At 39.4% G+C, this 22065-nt stretch overlaps 1 protein-coding gene across 2 annotated transcripts in view; it reads left to right on the forward strand.

Annotated features, from left to right (window-relative positions):
- The window catches only part of tmem132e (transmembrane protein 132E), a 627726-nt gene extending 613424 nt beyond the window's left edge, over nt 1-14302 (forward strand). For both annotated transcript variants that reach the window (XM_051937379.1, XM_022189115.2), the window contains exon 9: nt 9170-14302. In XM_051937379.1, the coding sequence (XP_051793339.1) occupies nt 9170-10240 (1071 nt within the window). In that variant the 3' untranslated portion in view covers nt 10241-14302. The remainder of the gene's footprint in view (nt 1-9169) is intronic.
- The last annotated feature ends 7763 nt before the right edge of the window (nt 14303-22065 follow it).

A 22065-nucleotide genomic window follows, 5' to 3' on the forward strand; every position in this document is an offset into this window, starting at 1 on the left:
AGTATCGTGTTGTTACTTGTATTGTTTTGCGTTGGATCTTAGATTATCTGTCGACATATTTGACGAATCATTTGAGAGCTGTGAATACACACTTCTGTTTGCAATCTAAACATAATAACAGGGAACATCATTAGAGACAACACTCACCGTGGACATAATCTGTTCTCCCCAATCCCCTCCGGCAGGCGCTACAGAGCCATGTTCACTAAAAGCACGAGAACAGATTATTCCCCACTGCTGTATCCCTAATAATCCACACCTCTACAATATACAATTTACCAATGCTTATGTACATTATTTTTGCACTAAGAACAGTAATTCTCTGCTTTTTGCACTATATTCTTACTGTAGCTATTACCATTTTGCACTACAGTGTTTATATATTCTTTTCTAGACCTGTGAATATCTGTATACATATTTATTACCACTAATATTATTGTTTTTGTTTTTTAAATCAATATATTTTTATTTTATTTTTATTATTTTTTTCTTCTTTCTATACTTATTTTATTATCCTCTTGTAGCTATTACCATTTTGCACTACTCTTTTTATATATATTTTCTGTTGTGTAAATATCTGTGTATCTTTTTTTGTTTTTATTACTACTATTATTGTTGTATTTTTAAAACAATATTTTATTTTTTATTATTTTTCCTCTTCTTTCTATAGTTATTTTTATTTTTTCTTGTAACTATTACCATTTTGCACTACTCTGTTTATATATTCTGTTCTACATGTGTAAATATCTGTGCATATTTATTTTTATTACCACAATTATTTTTTTAATTTACAGACATTTACTTTGTATCTTTTGACAGAATTTTTTGTTTAATTTTTGTTTAATTTTTAGTTTTTTATTTTTCTTTCTTTTTATAAATATTTTATTATTCTCTTGTAGCAATTACTGTTTTGCACTACTGTGTTTATATATTCTTTTCTGTTTGTGTCTATTTTTATTACTTCAATTATTTTAATTTACATTGTTTTTTACATTTTTTATTTTTGTTTTATTTTCTTTCTTCTTCTTTCTATAGTTATTTTATTGTTCTCTTTCCTTATTCCTAGAGTGACACCAACAGCCGAAACCAAATTCCTTGTATCTTGTGTACGTTCTTGGCCATTAAAGCTGATTCTGATAGCAATGATTTTTTCATGCATTTAAACACGGAAATGATCACTGATATTTAAACTCAGCAGCTCTTAGTAGGAGTTGGCCTCTCTTAGCAGTCAGCTTGTTTCCTCATTTCTGCCTCCAGAGGGGTAAAATGGAGTTAATTTTCAAAATCCCCTCAGTGGCTTAACTGTGTATCGACAAGCAGGCACCAGTTTCACTTTTGAGCAATAAAATTATTGCCATGCTAAATCTTTTAAGCTCCGGCCTCCATTGTTAGCGAGCGCTCCAGATAAAGGCAGCTGCAGCGAGCTAATAAGTATCCTCGCTGCTGTTTTATTACAAACTCCATATTAGCTGAGTGTGGCGAAACACCCCCGATACGACCAAATACATCCCCCAAAATGGATTTTATTGCTCAAGTGACAAGTGAGAAAATGTGTAGGAGGGGAGAGGGGGGAAAAAACTTTCTCTTTGCCACTGTTCTCATCGCACGGGAGGAAGAATCTCTGCAATTCTCCCGCAAAGAATTAATTGGCGGCCCTGATTCGCCTAGGGAGGGATGTCTGAGCATGCCTCCCAGTTCTTCGCCTGGTTTGCCCTTTCATTGGCCCACACGTTGCTAGAAATGCAACGGCAACCACATCGGGCATCAGCGAGAGAGAAGCGAGCATTAAATTCCAATTTTTCTTGCTTTCCGCTTCTTGGCCACCTTGAAATTTAATTATTGTAATGTATTGTCCTAAGTGCTCTCCAAGGCCGGGCCATAAAAGGCAGCCAATTCCTCTGCCGGCGAAAACTCTCAGAGGACTACTGGAGCTATTTCAAGCCATTTGATTCTGTTTCACGGGAAAAACTTTCTAAATGTCCTCTATTACTCTAGAAATGAATGAAACGCATAAACTATGGATAGAGAGAGTCGGACAATCAAGGTCTCTTTGCATTATTCTCCTTTCCACTTGACAAAGTTCAGTCCTTTTCGAACTGAGAGCCTTCGGTGTCTGAAGGATCATCGTAAACCATTTCTGCTGCTGTGATCCACTTACTTTTACTGTTTAAATGCGCAACTCAATACGGCGTTTTTGGATCGGAATATTATGCAGCAGCATGCGGATTTCTGTTGCTAATAGCAAAGCGAGTAAATGATGATTTGAACTGAAGGGTCACAAGGTTGAATAATTCACATTTCTATTATATTTCAAGAAAGATTAACAGTTTGTTTCCATTTTTTACAGCTTCAAAATAACAATAAAGGAAATATGTGGGCACCCTGCATGGTCAGTCTGAGTAACACCCCCTTTGGCAAAGATCACAGCTTGTAAACACTTTTTTGTAGCAGCTAAGAGGCTTTCACTGCACAAAAAGGCTTCCACGCTGTCAGTGCTATCAAAAATCTCAAAAGGGAGATGAAAAATACAGCATCAAGTTGTGTGGAAAGACATGTTAAGAATAAAATGAGTTATTTTAATAAGCTCTCCCTCTTTATAGATGTTTAAACTTGAGGAAGACATGAACCTAATATGCTATACCAAAGTACAGCTAAATACACTTTAAATGGTTTAGACTAACGGGCTTAAAAATACATCAGCTCACAAAATCAAATTTGTTTTTAGATAGTTAAAAATACTTGCACATAATATTGAAAAGCTACAGGAGTGCTGCGTTAATTAACATTTGAACAATGACCCTGAACTTTCACACTGACCAGAAGTCATTAATCGTCTCAGTCATGGTCATGGTGACTTTGCACTGTTCTCGTTCACACAGTCATTGGAAAACACACATCTGCAACAATGAAAGTCTAAACTCTGGAAACTCTGAAATAATAATTTGAACTTTCTGTTCAGTAAAATTCATAAAATCAAGTACGTATTATTAAATGAAACAAGCTTGCGGGATAAAAGTACAAATAACTCAGCATTAAACGGTGTCTATAAGTTAAGTTAAATGTGTTGTTTAATTAAAGTAAGGCTGTTGTTTGGAAGATTGTTGCTCTTTGTAGGTCCATGCACATATTTCTGGTGATGTTAATGATAATACTATTCATGATCCTGTTGTAGACGACAGCCTCTTTTCCTCTTCAGCTCTTTTCCATATGCTGTTATGTTTGTTTCCAGATTCAGTCCGTCCTACCCTCTACCAGTGAAACGTTCTCTGTTCCACTCACTCCAGCCACGATCAATTCATCTCTTTGCTTAAGAGTTTTTTTTTCATGAAATTCTGCACCTTTTTTCTTCAAACATCGCTTTGCTCACTGCAGCTTAAAAGCTTTTAGCTTCATCACACTGCAGGACTTTTTTTCCAGAATTCATCAGGCTTGTTTAGATGCTCACTTGACGTCAAATTTTGTGACGAAGATGCAGGAAAAGTTTTCTTTTGATTCCATGAAGGTCACATTTGTGCACATTCGAACACGGAACCACCACTCTGACGAGTCTGCTAAGTCTTCCTGAAGGTCTTTCACAGTCAAACAGGGCTTCTGATTTGCTTTTCTCAATATGAACAGTTGTCTGAGAAAGTTTTCTCAGTCTTCCAGACCTCAATTTGACCTCCGCTGTTCCTGCCATTTCTTATTTACAAAGGGAAACCGCCAACTGAAAATGCTTTGATATCTTCTTACATCCATCTCCTGCTTTGTGGCCATCAATTATTTCATTAAACGTGTTAGGCAGCTGTGGAGAGGAGCTCAGAGCTGCCGATTGTGAGGAAAATGTTGCATCATCTCGCCTTTATTAACAAAGGTTGTGAACGAGCCGTAGACCCAGTAAGCCAATTAAGGTCTGAGATTTTGGGAAAAGTTATCTGAAAGATCAAATTTCTTGAGGTGGCCAAACTACTGCATTATTCCTTATTCACTCTACAATTGCACAACACTAAAATAATACATTGTCTTACTGCTCTAAAGAGCCTTTTATCTTGAACTTCATGCCTTCTGGACATTAGTTCATCCACCGCTCACTTACATACACTCATAAAATAAAGGTGCTAAATGAAAATGATTGTTCGTGATGTTGCCATGAGGAAATATTTCTTCAAACCCCCAATAGTGCCTCAAAGAACCAAAAAGAAAAGGTATTATAAATGATGCTCCAAAGAGCTTTTGCAAAAATAGATTCTTGAGAAATCATTTTCAAGATGTGCAACCACCTGCTTCAGTGAAGGACTTTTTAAAAATAGTTTTTCAAAAAATGTTTTCAAAATAAATGTTTGTTTTAAATCAAATTAGGTGTAGGATTTAAAAAAACAAAAAAAAAGCACACGAACACAGTTGTTGGTTGCTTATTAACTTTCCTTTTTACGTCATTCAATTACAGACAATTAAAATATTAAAACACAACATCAGTGACAATCGGGCGGAAGATAGAGCCCTAGAATCCCAAATTACCTTCTGGATCCATACTAAAAATCTAAAATTTGAAAATTATAGGCACACTGACTTTAGTAACACTTGCAGCATTTACAGTGGGTACGGAAAGTAATCAGACCCTTTGAAAATTTTCACTCTCTGTGTCACTGCAGCCATTTGCCAAAATCAAAAAAGTTCATTTTATTTCTCATTAATGTACACTCAGCACCCCATCTTGACAGAAAAAACAGAAATGTAGAATTTTTTGCAAATTTATTAAAAAATAAAAACCTAAATATCACATGGTCAGAAGTATTCAGACCCTTTGCAGCAACATTCATATTTAACTCACATGCTGTCCATTTCTTCTGATCCTCCTCGAGATGGTTCTGCTTCTTTATTAGAGTCCAGCTGTGTTTAATTAAACTGATTGGACTTGATTAGGAAAGGCACACACCTGTCTGTATAAGACCTTACTGCTCACAGTGCATGTCAGAGCAAATGAGAATCATGAGGTCGAAGGAACTGCCCAAGGAGCTCAGAGACAGAATTGTGGCAAGGCACAGATCTGGCCAAGGTTACAAAAGAATTTCTGCAGCACTCAAGGTTCCTAAGAGCACAGTGGCCTCCATAATCCTCAAATGGAAGAAGTTTGGGACGACCACAACTCTTCCTAGACCTGGCCGTCCAGCCAAACTGAGCAATGGTGGGAGACGAGCCTTGGTGAGAGAGGTAAAGAAGAACCCAAAGATCACTGTGGCTGAACTCCAGAGATGCAGTCAGGAGATAGGAGAAAGTTCCACAACGTCAACTATCACTGCAGCCCTCCACCAGTCGGGGCTTTATGGCAGAGTGGCCCAACGGAAGCCTCTCCTCAGTGCAAGACACATGAAAGCCCGCACAGAGTTTGAAAAAACACATGAAGGACTCCCAGACTATGAGAAATAAGATTCTCTGGTCTGATGAGACCAAGATTGAACTTTTTGGTGTTAATTCTAAGTGGTATGTGTGGAGAAAACCAGGCACTGCTCATCACCTGCACAATACAATCCCTACAGTGAAACATGGTGGTGGGAGCATCATGTTGTGGGGGGGGGTTTCAGCTGCAGGGACAGGACGACTGGTTGCAATTGAAGGAAGGATGAATGCGGCCAAGTACAGAGATATCCTGGAGGAAAACCTCTTCCAGAGTGCTCAGGACCTCAGACTGGGCCGAAGGTTCACCTTTCAACAGGACAATGACCCTAAGCACACAGCTAAAATAACAAAGGAGTGGCTTCAGAACAACTCTGTGACCGTTCTTGACTGGCCCAGCCAGAGCCCCAACCTAAACCCAATTGAGCATCTCTGGAGAGACCTCAAAATGTCTGTCCACCAACGTTCACCATCCAACCTGACAGAACTGGAGAGGATCTGCAAGGAAGAATGGCAGAGGATCCCCAAATCCAGGTGTGAAAAACTTGGTGCGTCATTCCCAAGAAGACTCATGGCTGTACTAGCTGAAAAGGGTGCTTCTACTCAATACTGAGCACAGGGTCTGAATACTTATGACCATGTGATATTTCAGTTTTTCTTTTTTAATAAATTTGCAAAAAATTCTACATTTGTTTTTTTCTGTCAAGATGGGGTGCTGAGTGTACATTAATGAGAAATAAAATGAACTTTTTAGATTTTGGCAAATGGCTGCAATGACACAGAGAGTGAAAAATTTCAAGGGGTCTGAATACTTTCCGTACCCACTGTATGTGTTTTCCATCACAATATATGTAAATTTTGAGGTTCTGGACAGTTAGCCAAACAGAACAACATATCACAAGATGCCAGTTTGGGCTTTAGGAAATTGAGACAGACATTTCTCATTGTTTTCTAAAGTTTTATGAAACAAATGATTAACCAGTTAAGAATGAGTGTGAAAATAGCATGCAGATTAAAAGAAAATGCTCATTATTGCAGCTCTAACTTCATGCCATTACCTGCCACCACATAACTGTAATAGAAATGAGGAACTACTAGTACTTAAAAGATTAAAAAATGTGAAAAACGTCTTTATTTAAGGGACTGTTCTTGTATTTTATATATAAAGAACAGTACCCTAAATAGACATTCTTCACATACTTAAATGTTCTTCATTTAGTACGCAAAAGATCAGTTACAAAACAAACAGTCCTCTAATAAAGACGTTCTTCATGTATTTTATCTTTTAAGTACTAAATGAAGAACATTTAGTTCTTCATGTATTTTATCCTAACATTTAGCACTTAAAAGATGAAATTCATGAATAAATTCTTTATGTAGGCTACTATTTGTTATGTATTTTTGTCTTTTAAGTACTAAATAAAGAACATGTAGTTCTTTAAAGATAAAATACATGAAGAACGTTTTTATGTAGGGGAATTGTTCTTCATGTATTTTATCTTCTAAGTACTAAAAGAAGGATATTTAACACTTTAAAGACAAAATTCATGAAGAACAGTCCCCCTACATAAAGACGTTCTTTATGTGGTTTATCTTCTAAGTATACAATGAAGACCATTTAGTTCGTAAAAGATAAAATACTTGATGAATAGTCCCTTACATAAAGATTATTCCTGTATTTTATCTTTAAAGTACTAAATGAAGAACATTTAGTGCTTAAAAGATAAAATACATGAAGAATGTCTTTGTGTAGGGGGATTGCTCTTTGTGTATTTTATATTTTAAGTACTAAATGCTAGTCATTTAATACTTAAAATATACAGCTTAAAGATGTTCTTCACTTGGTGCCTTTAAGAGCCTTCAGAGGAACCTTATTTTTCTCTAATACAGATATTTGAATGACGCTGCTACATCTACTGTACATTGCAAGTCAATAATATTTACACTACTTATGCATATTTCATAATCCATGCTGTTTATGTTGAGTTTACATCCATACATATTCCTTGGTGCCATAAAGTGCAAACCTTATAAAATGTTGGAATCAAAGATGTGAATGCCTGGATTGCATTAATTCATAGAAACATATTCAATATATTATTTAAATCATCCAGATCAAGGCCTGTCTCGGTGCCGTCGTGCTGAGACAACAGCCTCCTGCTGCTGCAAAGTTGCCACATTTGATTAATTTCCTGCTAAACCTGAACCAAACGTTTTTTGTTTTTTTTTCGTCCGACTGAAGCTAAACCCTGAAAACTGCTGGATGATTTCAGGGACAAAATCTTCCCACTTTGTCGGCTGTCCTAATGGCTGGTTTGCTGATGTTTAAGCAAGCTGTGAACAAAAGGCTGTTCTGTCAAACGCAGCCTTGATTACATGGACACCGGTGTTGTGGTTTTAGTCCGCGGCAGATGAATGTTGTCAGTGAATCGAGCCACTTCATCTGGTCTCTCTATAGGGCGGCACATGCAGTGGTGAGGAGTAATAGAAAATGCCAAATGAGAAGATCACACACGGCTAACACAAAGAGAGATGGACTCATCATTCCAAGCACACACTGCTGCTGCATGCGCCTTATCAGCCTGTGCTGCAGAGCAAACCTGTGTTACAGCCTTCAGGACAGCACAGCCATTCCTCCGCTGCCCTGTCCTCCTCCTCAGAGCTTGAAAGTGGTTAGCTGGTGTGCACATCAGAGGCCGGCCGTCTGTGTGCATGTCAAGGCTTGCACTGAGCCCAGGCGGCTGCGGATGTTCACAAACGCTCTGGAGATTTAGGGATTGGAGCGAGTCCAGGACTTCAAAGGCTCTGTTGGGAACAGATATTCAAATCACGGTCAATGCCATGAAAGAATAGGATCTGTAGCATTGAAATATTCTTTGGGAGATTTGAGCATGAAGTGGACTCCGCTTTTTGACTGTTTTTTTAAAATTGGTGATTATTGATGTACTTGAGGTAGGAATTGGATTGATGACACCATTACTGACTGTCCTTCATGTGTTTCTTATCTTGAGACACTATTGTAAACCCCACAAGTCAAAGGGTTAATCTGTGAGATGCCATCTACTACTGGTATAACCAGCAACAAAAAAAGAAAAACAAACCAAACTAAGCAATTACATGACTGTCAGAAATTGCTGCCAAACAAGAAACGCAAAAATAAAAGTAAAATATTGCAATATCTTAATTCAATTAAATACATTTTTCAACTGCCTTCAATATGTTGAAGAAAACTTAAATCAGAATCAGCTTTAAAGTTTTACTGTGAAACATTATTTTACAATTTTTTCCTGAATTATTACAACAACCTTCACTAAATTGATAGACATAAAAGTTATGCAACCAAACATTGTTATTTTACTAGATATTTAACTAACCCTAACACCAAGAAAGGGATAGATCTGAAAGTTCTGATGTGAAACAGTTTTATTTCACTGATTTGGCCTAAATTTTTATAAGCTAACACCTTCAATTGAAGGTTAAACATGCTCAAGATTGTTAAATAACCACTTATTCTTCCTGATCTAACAACTGATTGAATAGATATCTGAATCAGAATTTTTACTGGCTAAATATGTGAACACCTGCAAGGAATCTGACCCTGATGTTTTCTTTGCTGTCGTAGTTTTTACACAAAGTAAAACACATGTGCATTCAAACACTATTCAAATAATATTGTAATCAGAGGAGGTAATGCAATGTTTTTTGGTTGGAAGTTTTTGGTTTTGAAGTTCAAATGTTTGGAACTAGTGTGGAAATGTGGAAACTAAACTGTGTTTCTCTGTTTTTTGTCTGACAGGAGGCCAGTTTGTCTTTCTGGATGCTTTTTAGTGACAACACAGCCGCCACTCTGACTTACTTTGATCCCAAAGACTACAACCTCAATGCCTCAACGCTGGATGACAAAGTTGTGTCAGTTTCCCAGGAGCCTCAGCAGCGCTGGCCTGTGCTGGTGGCAGAAGGGGAGGGATCTGGTGAGATGGTGCGTGTAGAGATGACCATCTGTGAGGCCTGCCAGAAGACCAAACGCAAGAGCGTCATCGCATCTGCTGCAGTTTATGTCAAGGTCCGCTTTGGCCCAGAGGAGGACTCCGAGGAAGAGGTGACCACGGAGGGCGAGATTGAACTGGTGCCCGTGACCAGGCGTCCAATCATTGATCCAAACATCAGTGGAAGAATTTATGAGACATCTAATGAGCAACCGGCCAGCGTTCCCATTGATTACACCAATTTCCCCACCATGAGCAACGAGGAGCGCCCGACTGACAGCGACGAAGAGGAAGAAGATGATTTTGTGCATTCACCTCGCAACATGACCGACCTTGAGATCGGCATGTACGCTCTGCTGGGAGTCTTCTGCTTGGCCATCTTAGTCTTTCTCATCAACTGCATCGTCTTCGTGCTCAAATACCGCCATAAGCGGATCCCGCCTGAGGGTCAAGCCAACATGGACCATTCCCACCACTGGGTGTTCCTGGGAAACGGCCAGCCGCTGAGGGCCCAGTGCGATCTGTCACCGCAGCAGGTGGAAAGTCCCAGCAACCCTTTGGAGGGTGTGCAGACTTGCTGCCATGGGGACCACCACAGCAGCGGCAGCTCCCAGACTAGTGTTCAAAGCCAGGTTCACGGGCGGGGCGACGGCAGCTCCGGAGGATCCACGAAGGAGAACGGCGAGGACGCCAGTTCGCCCACCTCCAAGCGCAAGAGAGTCAAGTTTACCACCTTCACCACCCTTCCGACAGAGGAGCTGCCCTATAACTCCATCCCCATAGCAGACGAGGAGGACATTCAGTGGGTGTGCCAGGATATGGGCTTTCAAGACCCAGAGGAACTGCACGATTACATGCGCAGAATAAAAGAAATAGCCTGAGATAAGAGGTGCAGTGTGGAGCACCGCTCTCAGCTTTCTAAACGTAAAAAAAATACAAAATTAAAAAAAGAAACGTTCCTTTCTATTTTTCTCTTTTTCACCTAAGTGAAAGATAATTTTTCACAGACTAAAAGGCCAGCTGTTGTTTTGGTTAGGGTTTGTTCCATTTAGTTTGCACAGTGCTGTAATCTCATACACACTCACACAGAAGAGAACGCAAGGAAGCCAAAGACTTAACCAGAGGATCTCAGTCGCTGGAGGAATCTGTAAATCTTGGCTATAGCAAACATGTTCCATGGGGAAGCTGAGCCATGGGCAGACGTGACTCTTATTTTTCAGGATCTGATTCTAGAGAAAGCCTGACATGGACAGGAGAGCAGAAGAGGTGGTGTCTCGGTGGCTCATTGGGACTCTGCAGTACTGTACCTATTCCAAACAAAGAGGCCTTTGATGAACAAATAACTGTCAAAGACTCTCGAGAAAGCTATGTTTAAAAAGAAATCATTTTGTTTTTTGCCAAAGTAGGAAAAGTGTTCTTTTAATGGTGAAACCCTCTTCATTGTTGTTCTCGGTGCAGCACACTCATGATTTGTACTCATGTTCATTCCTTGCATTTTTCTACATTTCATAGGTAGTCAGAAGCAGTGCCCTACTACTAGTCCTCGTGGTCCTGAGCGAATCTAATGCCTTATAAAAATGGTCACAGTTCACTTCTTATATCAGCGCGGACACCCTGTTTTCTCACTATAGCTAGGGACGGCGTAGTAACGAGCGACGATGTAAAATACTACGGCTGCTCTCGAGCATGAGGTATAAAAAGAAAAGAGCTTGTGCATTGTGAGGATCTCTAACAGTCTTTGCATGGAAGGGGATCTTGAGGCACAATCAGCAACGTTTTTGTTTTTTTTCCTCCAAATTTGTAAATGTTTATATTGTAATTATATAATCATTCATACACATTAACTAAACTAAATATGTTATCATGCATTACACGCATGCCATGTCAGGCCTACATACATGCAGACATTCCTCTCTAGTATATGTATATACCGTACTGAGCTGGGACCACTTCCAGCACCGACGCTCGACGAGTTACTTACTCTGAGGTAAAAGAGTGGGAAGCTGGTTGAGGTCTTGAAATTTTTATAGTCTTGTGGTGGGTAGAAGGTTCCCCTTGGTAATGTCATGACAGAACTGTAGATTTTTAACAAACTGGTATCACGTTTGACTGTTGAACATGGGGATTTGCTATGCATCAGAACTGTAACAGATCTAATCTTTTAATGATTTATTTCCCTTCCCCAAGTTTCGCTGGCCTCCAGCCTTTGGGAAAATAAAATTAGAAAAAAAAAAAACTTGTAATGTACTAGTTGGAAACATTCTCACTGAGCACAAGATCCTCTGCAGGAAATGTCATCCACCGTTCAGGAAGGTTACTGAATATATTATTGATTTTCCTCCATTATTTAAATCATGGCCATCCCATGCTGTCACGCTGTTCTCCGTGTTATGTATGTCATCCTTATTTTGTTTATCTGTTCCAGTGAACCGACATGTAGAGGTCACAAATCAGCTTCAGCTGAATAATACGAACAGGGCATGAGACTAGTAGCTCTTGCGGGGGGAATAAAATATAAAAGAAGCAGCTGTGAGGATGATGTGAGTGCGATTGTGAGAGCCTGTAAATGTATCTCAGGATGCTGACTGGCTTCACTGACGAGTCAGGGTGGTTGCAATCAACACAGCCAGCGATGTGATTGACGAGTTTTGTTATGCAGATGTGTCCTGAAGTGGTATTCCTGATACACTAAAGCGGGAAAAAGTTAAAGCATTGGATGGGTTACTGTACATCAGTTTGACATGCAGCATCTGAAGACTGCGAGAGACTTCAACGAAAACATAGCAAGGCAGCCAGGCACCGTAACTGAGAGCAGAGCTAATAGTGTTTTTAACTGCAGCTGCCCTGTTAGCGTAGCATATGTTTGTAGTATTAGAGAGGCTAACTCGAGACGACGTTTGAAGGCTGATGTTATTCCAACTCTGATCTCACATAAAACAAGTTCTTTTTTAGGACTAATGAGACAACCATGAGTTTAAAGTTACTTTCCATGTTACTTTCCTTCATTTCTGTACTGTGCATCTGAGGGCTTGGGCTTGTTTTTTTTTCTTATATGTTAACCGACTGATTTTGGTGAACCTGTGAGTAAACGAGTTCTAGTGATAATGAGTGGGAGCTCTAGTTGTTGTTGTTTTTTTGCTTTCCTACCTGCTCCCCAGCTCCTGAACTCTTGGTAAAGACCCAATCCAGAACTGTTGTCATCTCATTGTGGCATCTCTGTTACACAAAGAACTGCTTCATTTTGGACAAAATTAAAAACATAAAAAGGTTGATCAAAAAGTTACAAGATTGTGCTTTCAGAAATCAAAAACAATCCAATAAAAGTAGTCTCCTGCACAGTGATGCATGGTGCTTCCTGGAAGTCTTCTTATGTACGCGTGTCAAGAACCATCTAGAATGAGCGGTGAATCTCTTAAGCTTTATCCAAACTGCAACTCAAATTTCATTTTGGGGAAGAGGAAGAAGCCAACAGAAGTCAAATCTGGTGAGCAGGGCAAGTGGGGAATGGTGATTTTGTTGTTGCGGCCAAAAAACGTGCCATTGCACCACAGTTCAGGTAATTTGCATCAAATGTTCTCAGACATCTCAAGATGATGGAGTAAAACTTGACGATCTGATTTTAGGGGACTAATTTATGTTTCAAACCATGTGTATGATTGTATGATTTTGGAAACTGCAGGCTCCTCTCCTGTGACAATTGTTCTCATGGTAGTAGCCGCAGACCCATTACTAGTGATGATCCTCAGTTTGACAGTTGGGTCGTCTCGGCTACTGACTGATTCAAAAAGTCTCGTTTTCCTCTTTGCTCCAATTTGCAGTATGTACGGAAATCGAACATGCACATTTACAAGTTGAAAAAAAACACGTAACCCAGGTCCTGATATTGATATTGCCGTTTTATACCATCTGCTAACTCGTTCTGTTGCCCACATGTGTCCACGATGCACCACTCAAACAGTCTTGAGACTTCTTGATCAACTCTCTTAGTTTATGCATACTTGGAGGACTTGTTTAGTGAACTTCTTGTTCACTAAATTGATTATATGTAACTGTTAAATGTGATCTAAGTCAATGGTCATAGCAACATTGTTAATATTGGAGCAAAACCTCAGAATCAGAAAGTGGCCATAAGATAACTTCCCATAGAAAACCACAGCTTTCAGTATTCTTTGTGTGGATATATCTAAATGCTGGATTGGGACTTTAAGGATTTGGTTTACTGCATGCCCCCTCTTTGTTCCACGTGGCTGAAATGAAAAATGACCTGATTCTAGTGTTAAACAATGTTCAGTCTGTGTTAGCAGCTGAAGAGAAGAGGAGATATTGTTTCTGACAGTCCAAGCCCGTCCTCCTTCAGCCACAGCATCAACATGATTTGGATTTGAGAGAAATCGCAGCCAGCTGCAAGCGTTTCAGTTTTAGCTTCACACGATGGTCTCTCAGGATGAATGTAGAATTCTTAACTAAACCTGGCTGTGTTGTGTTTAGTGTCGACGTGATCAGCCCAATCTGGTGACATTACAGATTAAGTGTCTAATAGCAGCTTCATATGGTTTTTCCTGCTGATTTACTCACACAGTGTGTAAATATGTTGTTATTTTTTGATCATTTTTAAATCTGGCTTCCCCTCCTCAGTGCATTTGGTGTCTTTTTTGTAATGCTGCTTCGGTAACATGCACATGTTGCTCATTTTGTATTTTCTTCAGGCTGCTAATAGAAACTTAGTCTTCTTACAACATGTAAATGAAGATCTTGAATTGTATCCCCACCCCACGCCCCACTCATGGTGAACTGTGCACAACGTGCACGGCTCAGTTGGCTGTGCCAAGCAACCACCACACTGACTATAATATTGTAATGTACAGAGCACTGTATTCTCTTGAAGACAAACCCTTGTATTTTCCCGTTATATGTAAAGTACTAAAGAAAATGCAATACACAAATGGCACAGTGTCATTTTTTCTTCACTTTCCAGCATTAACAAGAAAGAGATTATTCTTTATTAATGTTTCAAACATTTCCATGATTTGGCACAACGTCGAATGTGTGTCAGCATGAATTATATCAGGAATTCAGGCCCAGTAGCTGCATATATGAAGGAACACTCTGACCTTGAAGGGTTTTGGCTCATTGAGCTCTTAATGTCTCTCAAGAGGATTGGTACAGAAATCACATTAGCATGTTTGATCTATACAGTATATGGAAGAAACAGCTTTATATAGTTTGTGAAAATGATGGCTTGCTTATATGTTCTTTTAACTTTCACAAACATCAAACCTTTGTCACTTTATAAGCTACTGTCAAATTCAAGGACGAGGAAAGGAGGAGCGTGATTACAATGGCATTTTTTATTTTATCGATGTAATATGAAGCCTCTGATCTGACAGTTTCGCTTGTGTGCTGATGCTCCACACACTGATCAGCCACAACATTGCAACCATCTGCCAAATAATAAGTAGGCATCTCTTATGCTGCCAAAACAGCTCTGACCTGTAAAGACGTGAACTCCACAGACCTCCAGAGGTGTCCAGTGGTACGAGGATGTTAGCAGCAGATCTTTTAAGTTCTGGAAGTTCAGACGTGAGGGATCAATGGATTGAACTTGTTTGTGAGATCTTGGAATTTGGAACTGTGAAGGAAAAATTACTCTTCCCCTGTTTAAGGTATTTCCTTGGGGCTGTTAGCTGACATCATCCCAAATTATCTTCTGACAGAAAAACGCTGGAAAATATGGCCGGACTCTCTGCTGTGGTCAGGATTAGATATTGTCTATTCTGACCTGACTAAGCAGATGCGTTGTCTTCATATTGGTCTGTAATCTAAATCAGACCTTCTCCCAACTACAATATAAACCCAAACTTCAGAGAGAATCCTCAGAACTGATGCTGCCGTTGCTTGCATGAACTGCTGCTCTGTTGGTGTCACTTCTCCTGATATCAGTAAACCTTGCTTGCAGCCCAAGTCATCTGAATCGCTCTGTGTCTGCCTCCTCATCCTCCCTCGACCTCGCTGAACTTCCACAACAGGGACCAAGTCAACACCTTGACCTCTTGGAGTAATGGTTTGAGGAACATGACAAATAGTTTGCGGTGTGACAGGAAGCGGTATCCTCCACCAGCTTGCCTTCATTCCAAAGTGTATCCAGCTGCCGTCTCTTTTTCAGGTGAAAGACTTGTACATGATCAACCCGGTCTCACGGGGATTCATGAAACTGTCACGTAAGTTTTAGTTTCGGTTTCGTGCGCACCAACACGATTTCGTCATGTTTTTCGTGCCGCTCACCACAAAATGTTTTTCGCTGTGGTAATCACATCTGAAAGTGGTTTATACCGGCGGATTCATGACGATCTAAGCTGTCCATCGGCGTATACTGCTTGTGTGATCGCGTTTGCGGCCGCCGGCCGCCGGACATTCTTGAAATTCCTATGCAAATTGGTAAGTGTACCACCGGCTTATGGTTAGGTTATGGTTATGGTTATGGTTAGGGTTATGTTTAGGAACGATGTCATGCAAAATATAGCGTTGGATTCGCCACGGTTTTACATTAAAAATATAATATACACATTCTTTTGAAATACGTTCTGAGTGGCACGAAAAGTCCGCCGTTTAAAATACATTGGTGCGCATTTCGTGGTGAGCGGCACGAAAAACATGACGAAATCGTGTTGGTGCGCACGAAACCGAAACTAAAACTTACGTGACAGTTTCACGAATTCTCGTGAGATCGGGCTGACATGATGTAAAACAAAGCGCTATTCATCAGACCAGGCCACCTTCCTTCATTGCTCCATGATGGACACAAGTCAGCCTGGTCCCTCTGACTGGTCTGCAGCTACTCAGCCTCACATATTAGTCTTGTTCTGTGGTAGCAGTCTACTTTTCTGTCTTCTACCGTCTTAGTCGGCATTCTGATTACAGTGAAAGTGCAAAAAATAGCTTTAGTTCTCCATTAGTGGTGTGCATAAGTTCTCAGTTGCCATTCAGTTACAACCTTCTGGATTACAGAGTAAAGAACAGGTAAGAGCAGTACACTTCTACATCTTACATTTGGGTATAGCAAAGCAGGAAAAATGGGAAACTTCAAATCAGTTGCAGCAATACAAAGTGTTCATCTGAGAGGAATGATACCGCACATCGGACTTGAACCTACAGCATTAATATAACTTCTTATCTTAATGTGAATAAACTTAGCTCAATTACATGTCACCAACTGAAGGAATCCATTGAAGCTGCTCCAACAATACTCATTTTTTAAGCTTCAATGCTTTTTGTGCTTTGACACCATTCTATCATAGCTACATCAAGATTGTAGCTATTTGGGCTTGAGTTATCTTTTCTATGGGATTTAGCTTTTTCTATCGGAAAACAAGGACAAGTCTTTAGTCTTCGTTGGTTCATTGGTTGTCTTTTCTTGACTCGCTTTTGTTTCAGTGTTTTGGAGATGCTCTGCTCCAGTCATCACAGTTTGACTCTTGTCTAAGTCATTCAGATACACTCAACAAAAATATAAACGCAACACTTTTGTTTTTGCTCCCATTTTTTATGAGATGAACTCAAAGATCTAAAACTTTTTCCACATACACAATATCACCATTTCTCTCAAATATTGTTCACAAATCTGTCTAAATCTGTGATAGTGAGCACTTCTCCTTTGCTGAGATAATCCATCCCACCTCACAGGTGTGCCATATCAAGATGCTGATTAGACACCATGATTAGGTTTTCTGAGTCCCCAGAACCCCCCCGCCAAAAAAAAAAAAACTGCACATTTCAGGCTACGTTTATACGAGGACCATCTTAACAGAAAACGCAAAAGTGGCATCTTGTCATTTCACGTTTAGACGAGCGGTTTTGAAGGAAATCTGCGTATATACGGTGACTCTATAGTGTGTGGAATTCGATTGGATATGCATGCCAGGCAGCTGGGTGGCGCTGTGATAAAACTCCGCCATGTCTACACGCATGCGTACCATCTCCCTTTTTGGATCTCCGCCGCGGTAAATGTTCATGAATGGAATCTGTACAGATTCTGTACGTTTGTTGGTACGACTCCTGTAGTGTACATAGAGCTGCCAGAGTTGCTTGAAGGTACGAAGGATGGAAACAATCACGCATCTTTGTTCACTTCCTTGTACCGGCCGGTAAACCAAAGCACCGGCGCACGTACGCGACGTGGTCAGATCTCGGCAAAGTTTTGCGTTTTGCTGTTTAGACGGAAACGTAACGGCGGAGCGTTTTCTACTTTTCCACTCCCAAGGCCGGTTTCAAATTTTTGCGTTTTTAAGCCCCCAAAACGCCGTCCTCGTATAAACGATAGGGTGTTTTGTTGAAATATTTTGACGTTTTTACCTGCAAGCGTCCTCGTGTAAACGGCCCCTTGGAGTGTCCTTTTATTGTGGGCAGTCTAAGGCACACCTGTGCACTTATCATGGTGTCTAATCAGCATCTTGATATGGCACACCTGTGAGGTGGGATGGATTATCTCAGCAAAGGAGAAGTGCTCACTATCACAGATTTAGACAGATTTGTGAACAATATTTGAGAGAAATGATGATATTGTGTATGTGGAAAAAGTTTTACATCTTTGAGTTCATCTCGTAAAAAGTGGGAGCAAAAACAAAAGTGTTGCGTTTATATTTTTTATTGAGTGTACATACGCTGCACATTTTGCCTGATTTCAACAGTTAATCTTCAAGAACTAATCTAAACAAATCCCTCCCACTGACAGGTGCCATAGCAACAAGATAATCGAAGTCATTCACTTCGCTTGTCAGTGGTTTTAATGTTGTGGCTGACTCCCTCGCTGTGCAGAGTCTGTTAAATTCGCTGGTAATTCCTTCAGACGCATGAAGATCCTTCAGACAGACGAGTATACGAACCTGCTGTAGTGTGTTTTTCCTCCCGTTTTCACAATCCATACTTGGAGAGGTGTTTACTTGAAGTCTGGACTGTTTACTCCTTGAGTTCACTTCATTTGGGCAGCTGAGATCAAAGCCTTTTGAACACAGGTAAGACACTCAGGTCATTAGAGAGGAGCGAGAGGGTTTGTGGAGCTGGAGAGACAGATGCTGACATCTGATCGCTGCGAGCAAAGATCGGCACTCTGCTCTGCAGCTTGGATCGATCTTCAAAAAACAACAATTATCAAATGGCAAGAATCACACATGCGGGTTAAATGTTAGCAGCTACATCTGCTGTCAACCATCTAAATGTGTTTTCTATAACCCAGTGGATGTCATTACGTGTATGAATAAAAAAAAATGTCAGTGCATAAAAGTATGAGAATCAAAGTTTTCACGGAGGATAAAATTCCATCTTTAAACATCGAGGAAGTCTATTTTAATGTGATGTATGCGATACAAATGCCTATTGTCACATCACTGATATAGAAATTATGAAATGCCAAGTCTTGTTCATCATATTCTCAATCGCATTTGCACACCATTTGAAATTTATCAGCATACAAACTCCCATAAAACGGATTAATATGACCTCTGACACAGCGTAAATACATTCTCATAAAGGAAATAGACGCCGTTCTGAAAGGTACAGTGTCCTCAATGTAAGCAATAAGCTGTAAGTGTATGTGATAAGTCACTGCTTCCTTCTGCAGCTTTGTTTTTGGTGATTAAAAATAAATATGTAAATCTAAAAAAATAGCGAGGACTACTCCTACTGCTTCCCACAGCCACAGCTTATGCATCCTCCACATGTAATATGGAAAGGTCACGATGCAGTTTTTTCTCTAAACCCTAAATAGCACTGAGGGAACAGCGATCATTTACAGACACCAGAAGCTTCATGTGAGATATTTCATATGCAACACAACAAATTATAAAGTAAATGCTTTTCACTAACGCAGATAAAATGCAATAATTGCAAACCTAAAATAAGTGGATGCCTGACTTGGTCCTCAGTTATTTCTATATTACTTAAAGTGAATATTTCTTCTGTAATTGACACCTTATTTCCCTCTGACACGGTGAAAATCAAGTTTGTTACCGTGTTAGCATCCCATATGCTGTTTTTTTATCGGCTGGACTGGGGAAAAATAAACATTCAGCACCTTGATTGAACATTTTCACAATAAAACCAAAGTGCACTGCTGACAAAACCACAGATTTAAACTTTCAGAGTTTCATACAGAACAAACTAAAACCAAAATTTTTCTTCTTAAGAATCATATGCGGCTGAATTACTCCAGTATTTGTACTTCCTGTTGAGCAACGTACAGTAATTTTACAGTCTTAGAGCAAAGTAAAAGGTGAGCTGAAGGGCTTGAGCGGTTTGTGAAGGAAGGTAGGTGTTATTTATGCGCGAAAAAAAACTTTTTACTCGAGTTTTTTAGGTGTCAGCTGAGGAGGAACTTTAAAAAGACATCAGTACACCACATTCTCGAGTTAAAATAACATAATTTGTTCCTTTTTTGTACTAAATGTGGGCGCTGCAGTAAATTTGGAGTCAACCTTCTTCTTCTTTTCCTTTTGGCTTTTCCCTTCAGGGGTCGCCACAGCGAATCAATTGCCTCCATCTAACCCTGTCTAAATTTGGAGTCAACCTGCCATTAACATTACTGTAGGAGAAGTAAACCCAAGAATATACATCGGATCATAGTTCCTAATAAATAAGATAGATAATATTCTTGTAATACGTTATTGATCCATGTGGCAGCAGCTGGACAAAAATGCAGAAAAGTAATAATCAAGACGATACAGAGGAAGAATAAAGATGAAAAATAAATATACTGTCAGAAGACTATGATTATCTCGTACACATATGGCTTGGTGACAATATTAACAGTGTTACATTACAGTATTTATGTTTAGATTCAACAAACCTGGCAGGAATCAAATGTGAGCGGCTGATGAAACCAAACCCAACTGCCAAACGAAATACTTTTTCCTTTATCCTTAAAAATATGAAACATTGTCTAACACCTACAATTAGTTTTCTTTGGTTATATTTGTCTCACATTAGTTTGATGATCTGAAAAATTTATGTGTGGCAAATGTGCAAAAACAGAAGTTTTCTGTAAGGGGGGGGCAAATACTTTTGCAAAATTTTGAAGAGTTATAAAGAGAACATCAGTGTTGCATTATGTTGTTGCATTTGAAGAACTTTGGTGACTGTTTAGGAAAGCACAGATTATTTTGCTCAGTTTGGCCACATTCGTACATATTTTTTATGTGACTACAGAGAACATCAAGTCTCTCATGTGATGGCCAACTGGCAGCTGCACCCATAAAACACGATGCTTTCACAATGTAGATTCACTTGGCAAAGTAAGAAAAGTACTTCATCTTCTATATAAGCAGGCATGCCAGATTTATTTTCATGCAACAGTTTAAAATGAAACAGTAAACAAGCAGCACAATGGACTTTATCTGCCTGTCAGTGCTCCATTTTGACCAATGTTGCGATTTCATTTTACAGCTTATATCAGCTGATACCAATCATGCATCTTTACTATTTACTGTTGTTGACTGAAAACTGGAAAAATCCTGCTACATGTATGTGACTCATTTCAAACTCGATGAGAGTGGCAGACAGGAGATAAGGAAATGGGAAATTATTGACGTGATATTGTGACGCATTGGCGGTTTTGCTGTTTTCATGGGATTTATTGACAACTGGGGGAAAATGTAGTATTTCTAGTCTGTTACATCAGTCACAGGACAGATATAGTGTCCTGTCAAAAGAGTTTGGCAAATAAATTTCAAACATTTGGACCAATGACGAGCACTATATGGCTGAAAATCCCTCTAAATGCAGATTTCAAAGGGTAAAGACTCACCACAAGTTTTTCTAATGGTGATCCCCTCCAGAATATAGACATAGCCGGACACGTTATTTTTCTTTTGTCAGACATCATTTACTGTCCAAGTAGATTCTTCTCAGCGGTCATTTATTTTGATTGGCAAAATTAAAAAAAACGACTTCATCTTAGATATAAACAGACTTGCCATATTTATTTTCATGCAACATTTTATGATCAAACTGCAAACTTGTAGCCCGACATGCTTTATCTGAATGTCAGTGCTCCATTTTGACCATTTAAACCCAATGAGAGTGGCAGACAGGAGATAAGGAAATGGGAAGTTATTGACTTGACTCTGTGATGCATTTGCGGTTTTGCTATTTTCATGGGATTTATTGACAACTGGAGGAAAATGTAGTATCTCTAGTCTGTTGTGTTGGTCACATGGACAGATATAGTGTCCTGTCAAAAGAATTTGGTCAATAAATATCAAATACTTGGACCAGTTACAGGCACTTTATGTTTGCAAAAGTCTGTAAATGCAGATTTCAAAGGGTCAAGACTCACTACAGGCTTCTCTGTTGATGTTTCTGTGGGATTTCTGATGAATGTAAAACCTGAAATGATGCTAAAAGTACAAGTAAAGTGGCGAGTAAGAGAGTTGGGGTCCAGCGTCTTATTAAGACTCTTTAGGTTGTGTTTTCCTTTAATTTTTCTCTGGTCTGTGTGTTTTTGTGTTACTTTGATGAATTTAAAGTCTAAAATGATGATAAACGTAGAAGCAGTGAAACACGTGGTTTCCGAAAATCCTGATTAAGAAATGTTTGGTTGGTTTTTCTATGAACTTGCCACCTGTCTGTGAGTTTCTGTGATGATTTTTTTTTTTTTTGGTGAATTTAAAACATGAAATGACATGTAGTGGTGAAAGTAAAGCGGAGAAGCCAGAAT

This window comes from Acanthochromis polyacanthus, chromosome 17, assembly GCF_021347895.1.
Source record: "Acanthochromis polyacanthus isolate Apoly-LR-REF ecotype Palm Island chromosome 17, KAUST_Apoly_ChrSc, whole genome shotgun sequence".
NCBI classification, from domain to species: Eukaryota; Metazoa; Chordata; class Actinopteri; family Pomacentridae; genus Acanthochromis; species Acanthochromis polyacanthus.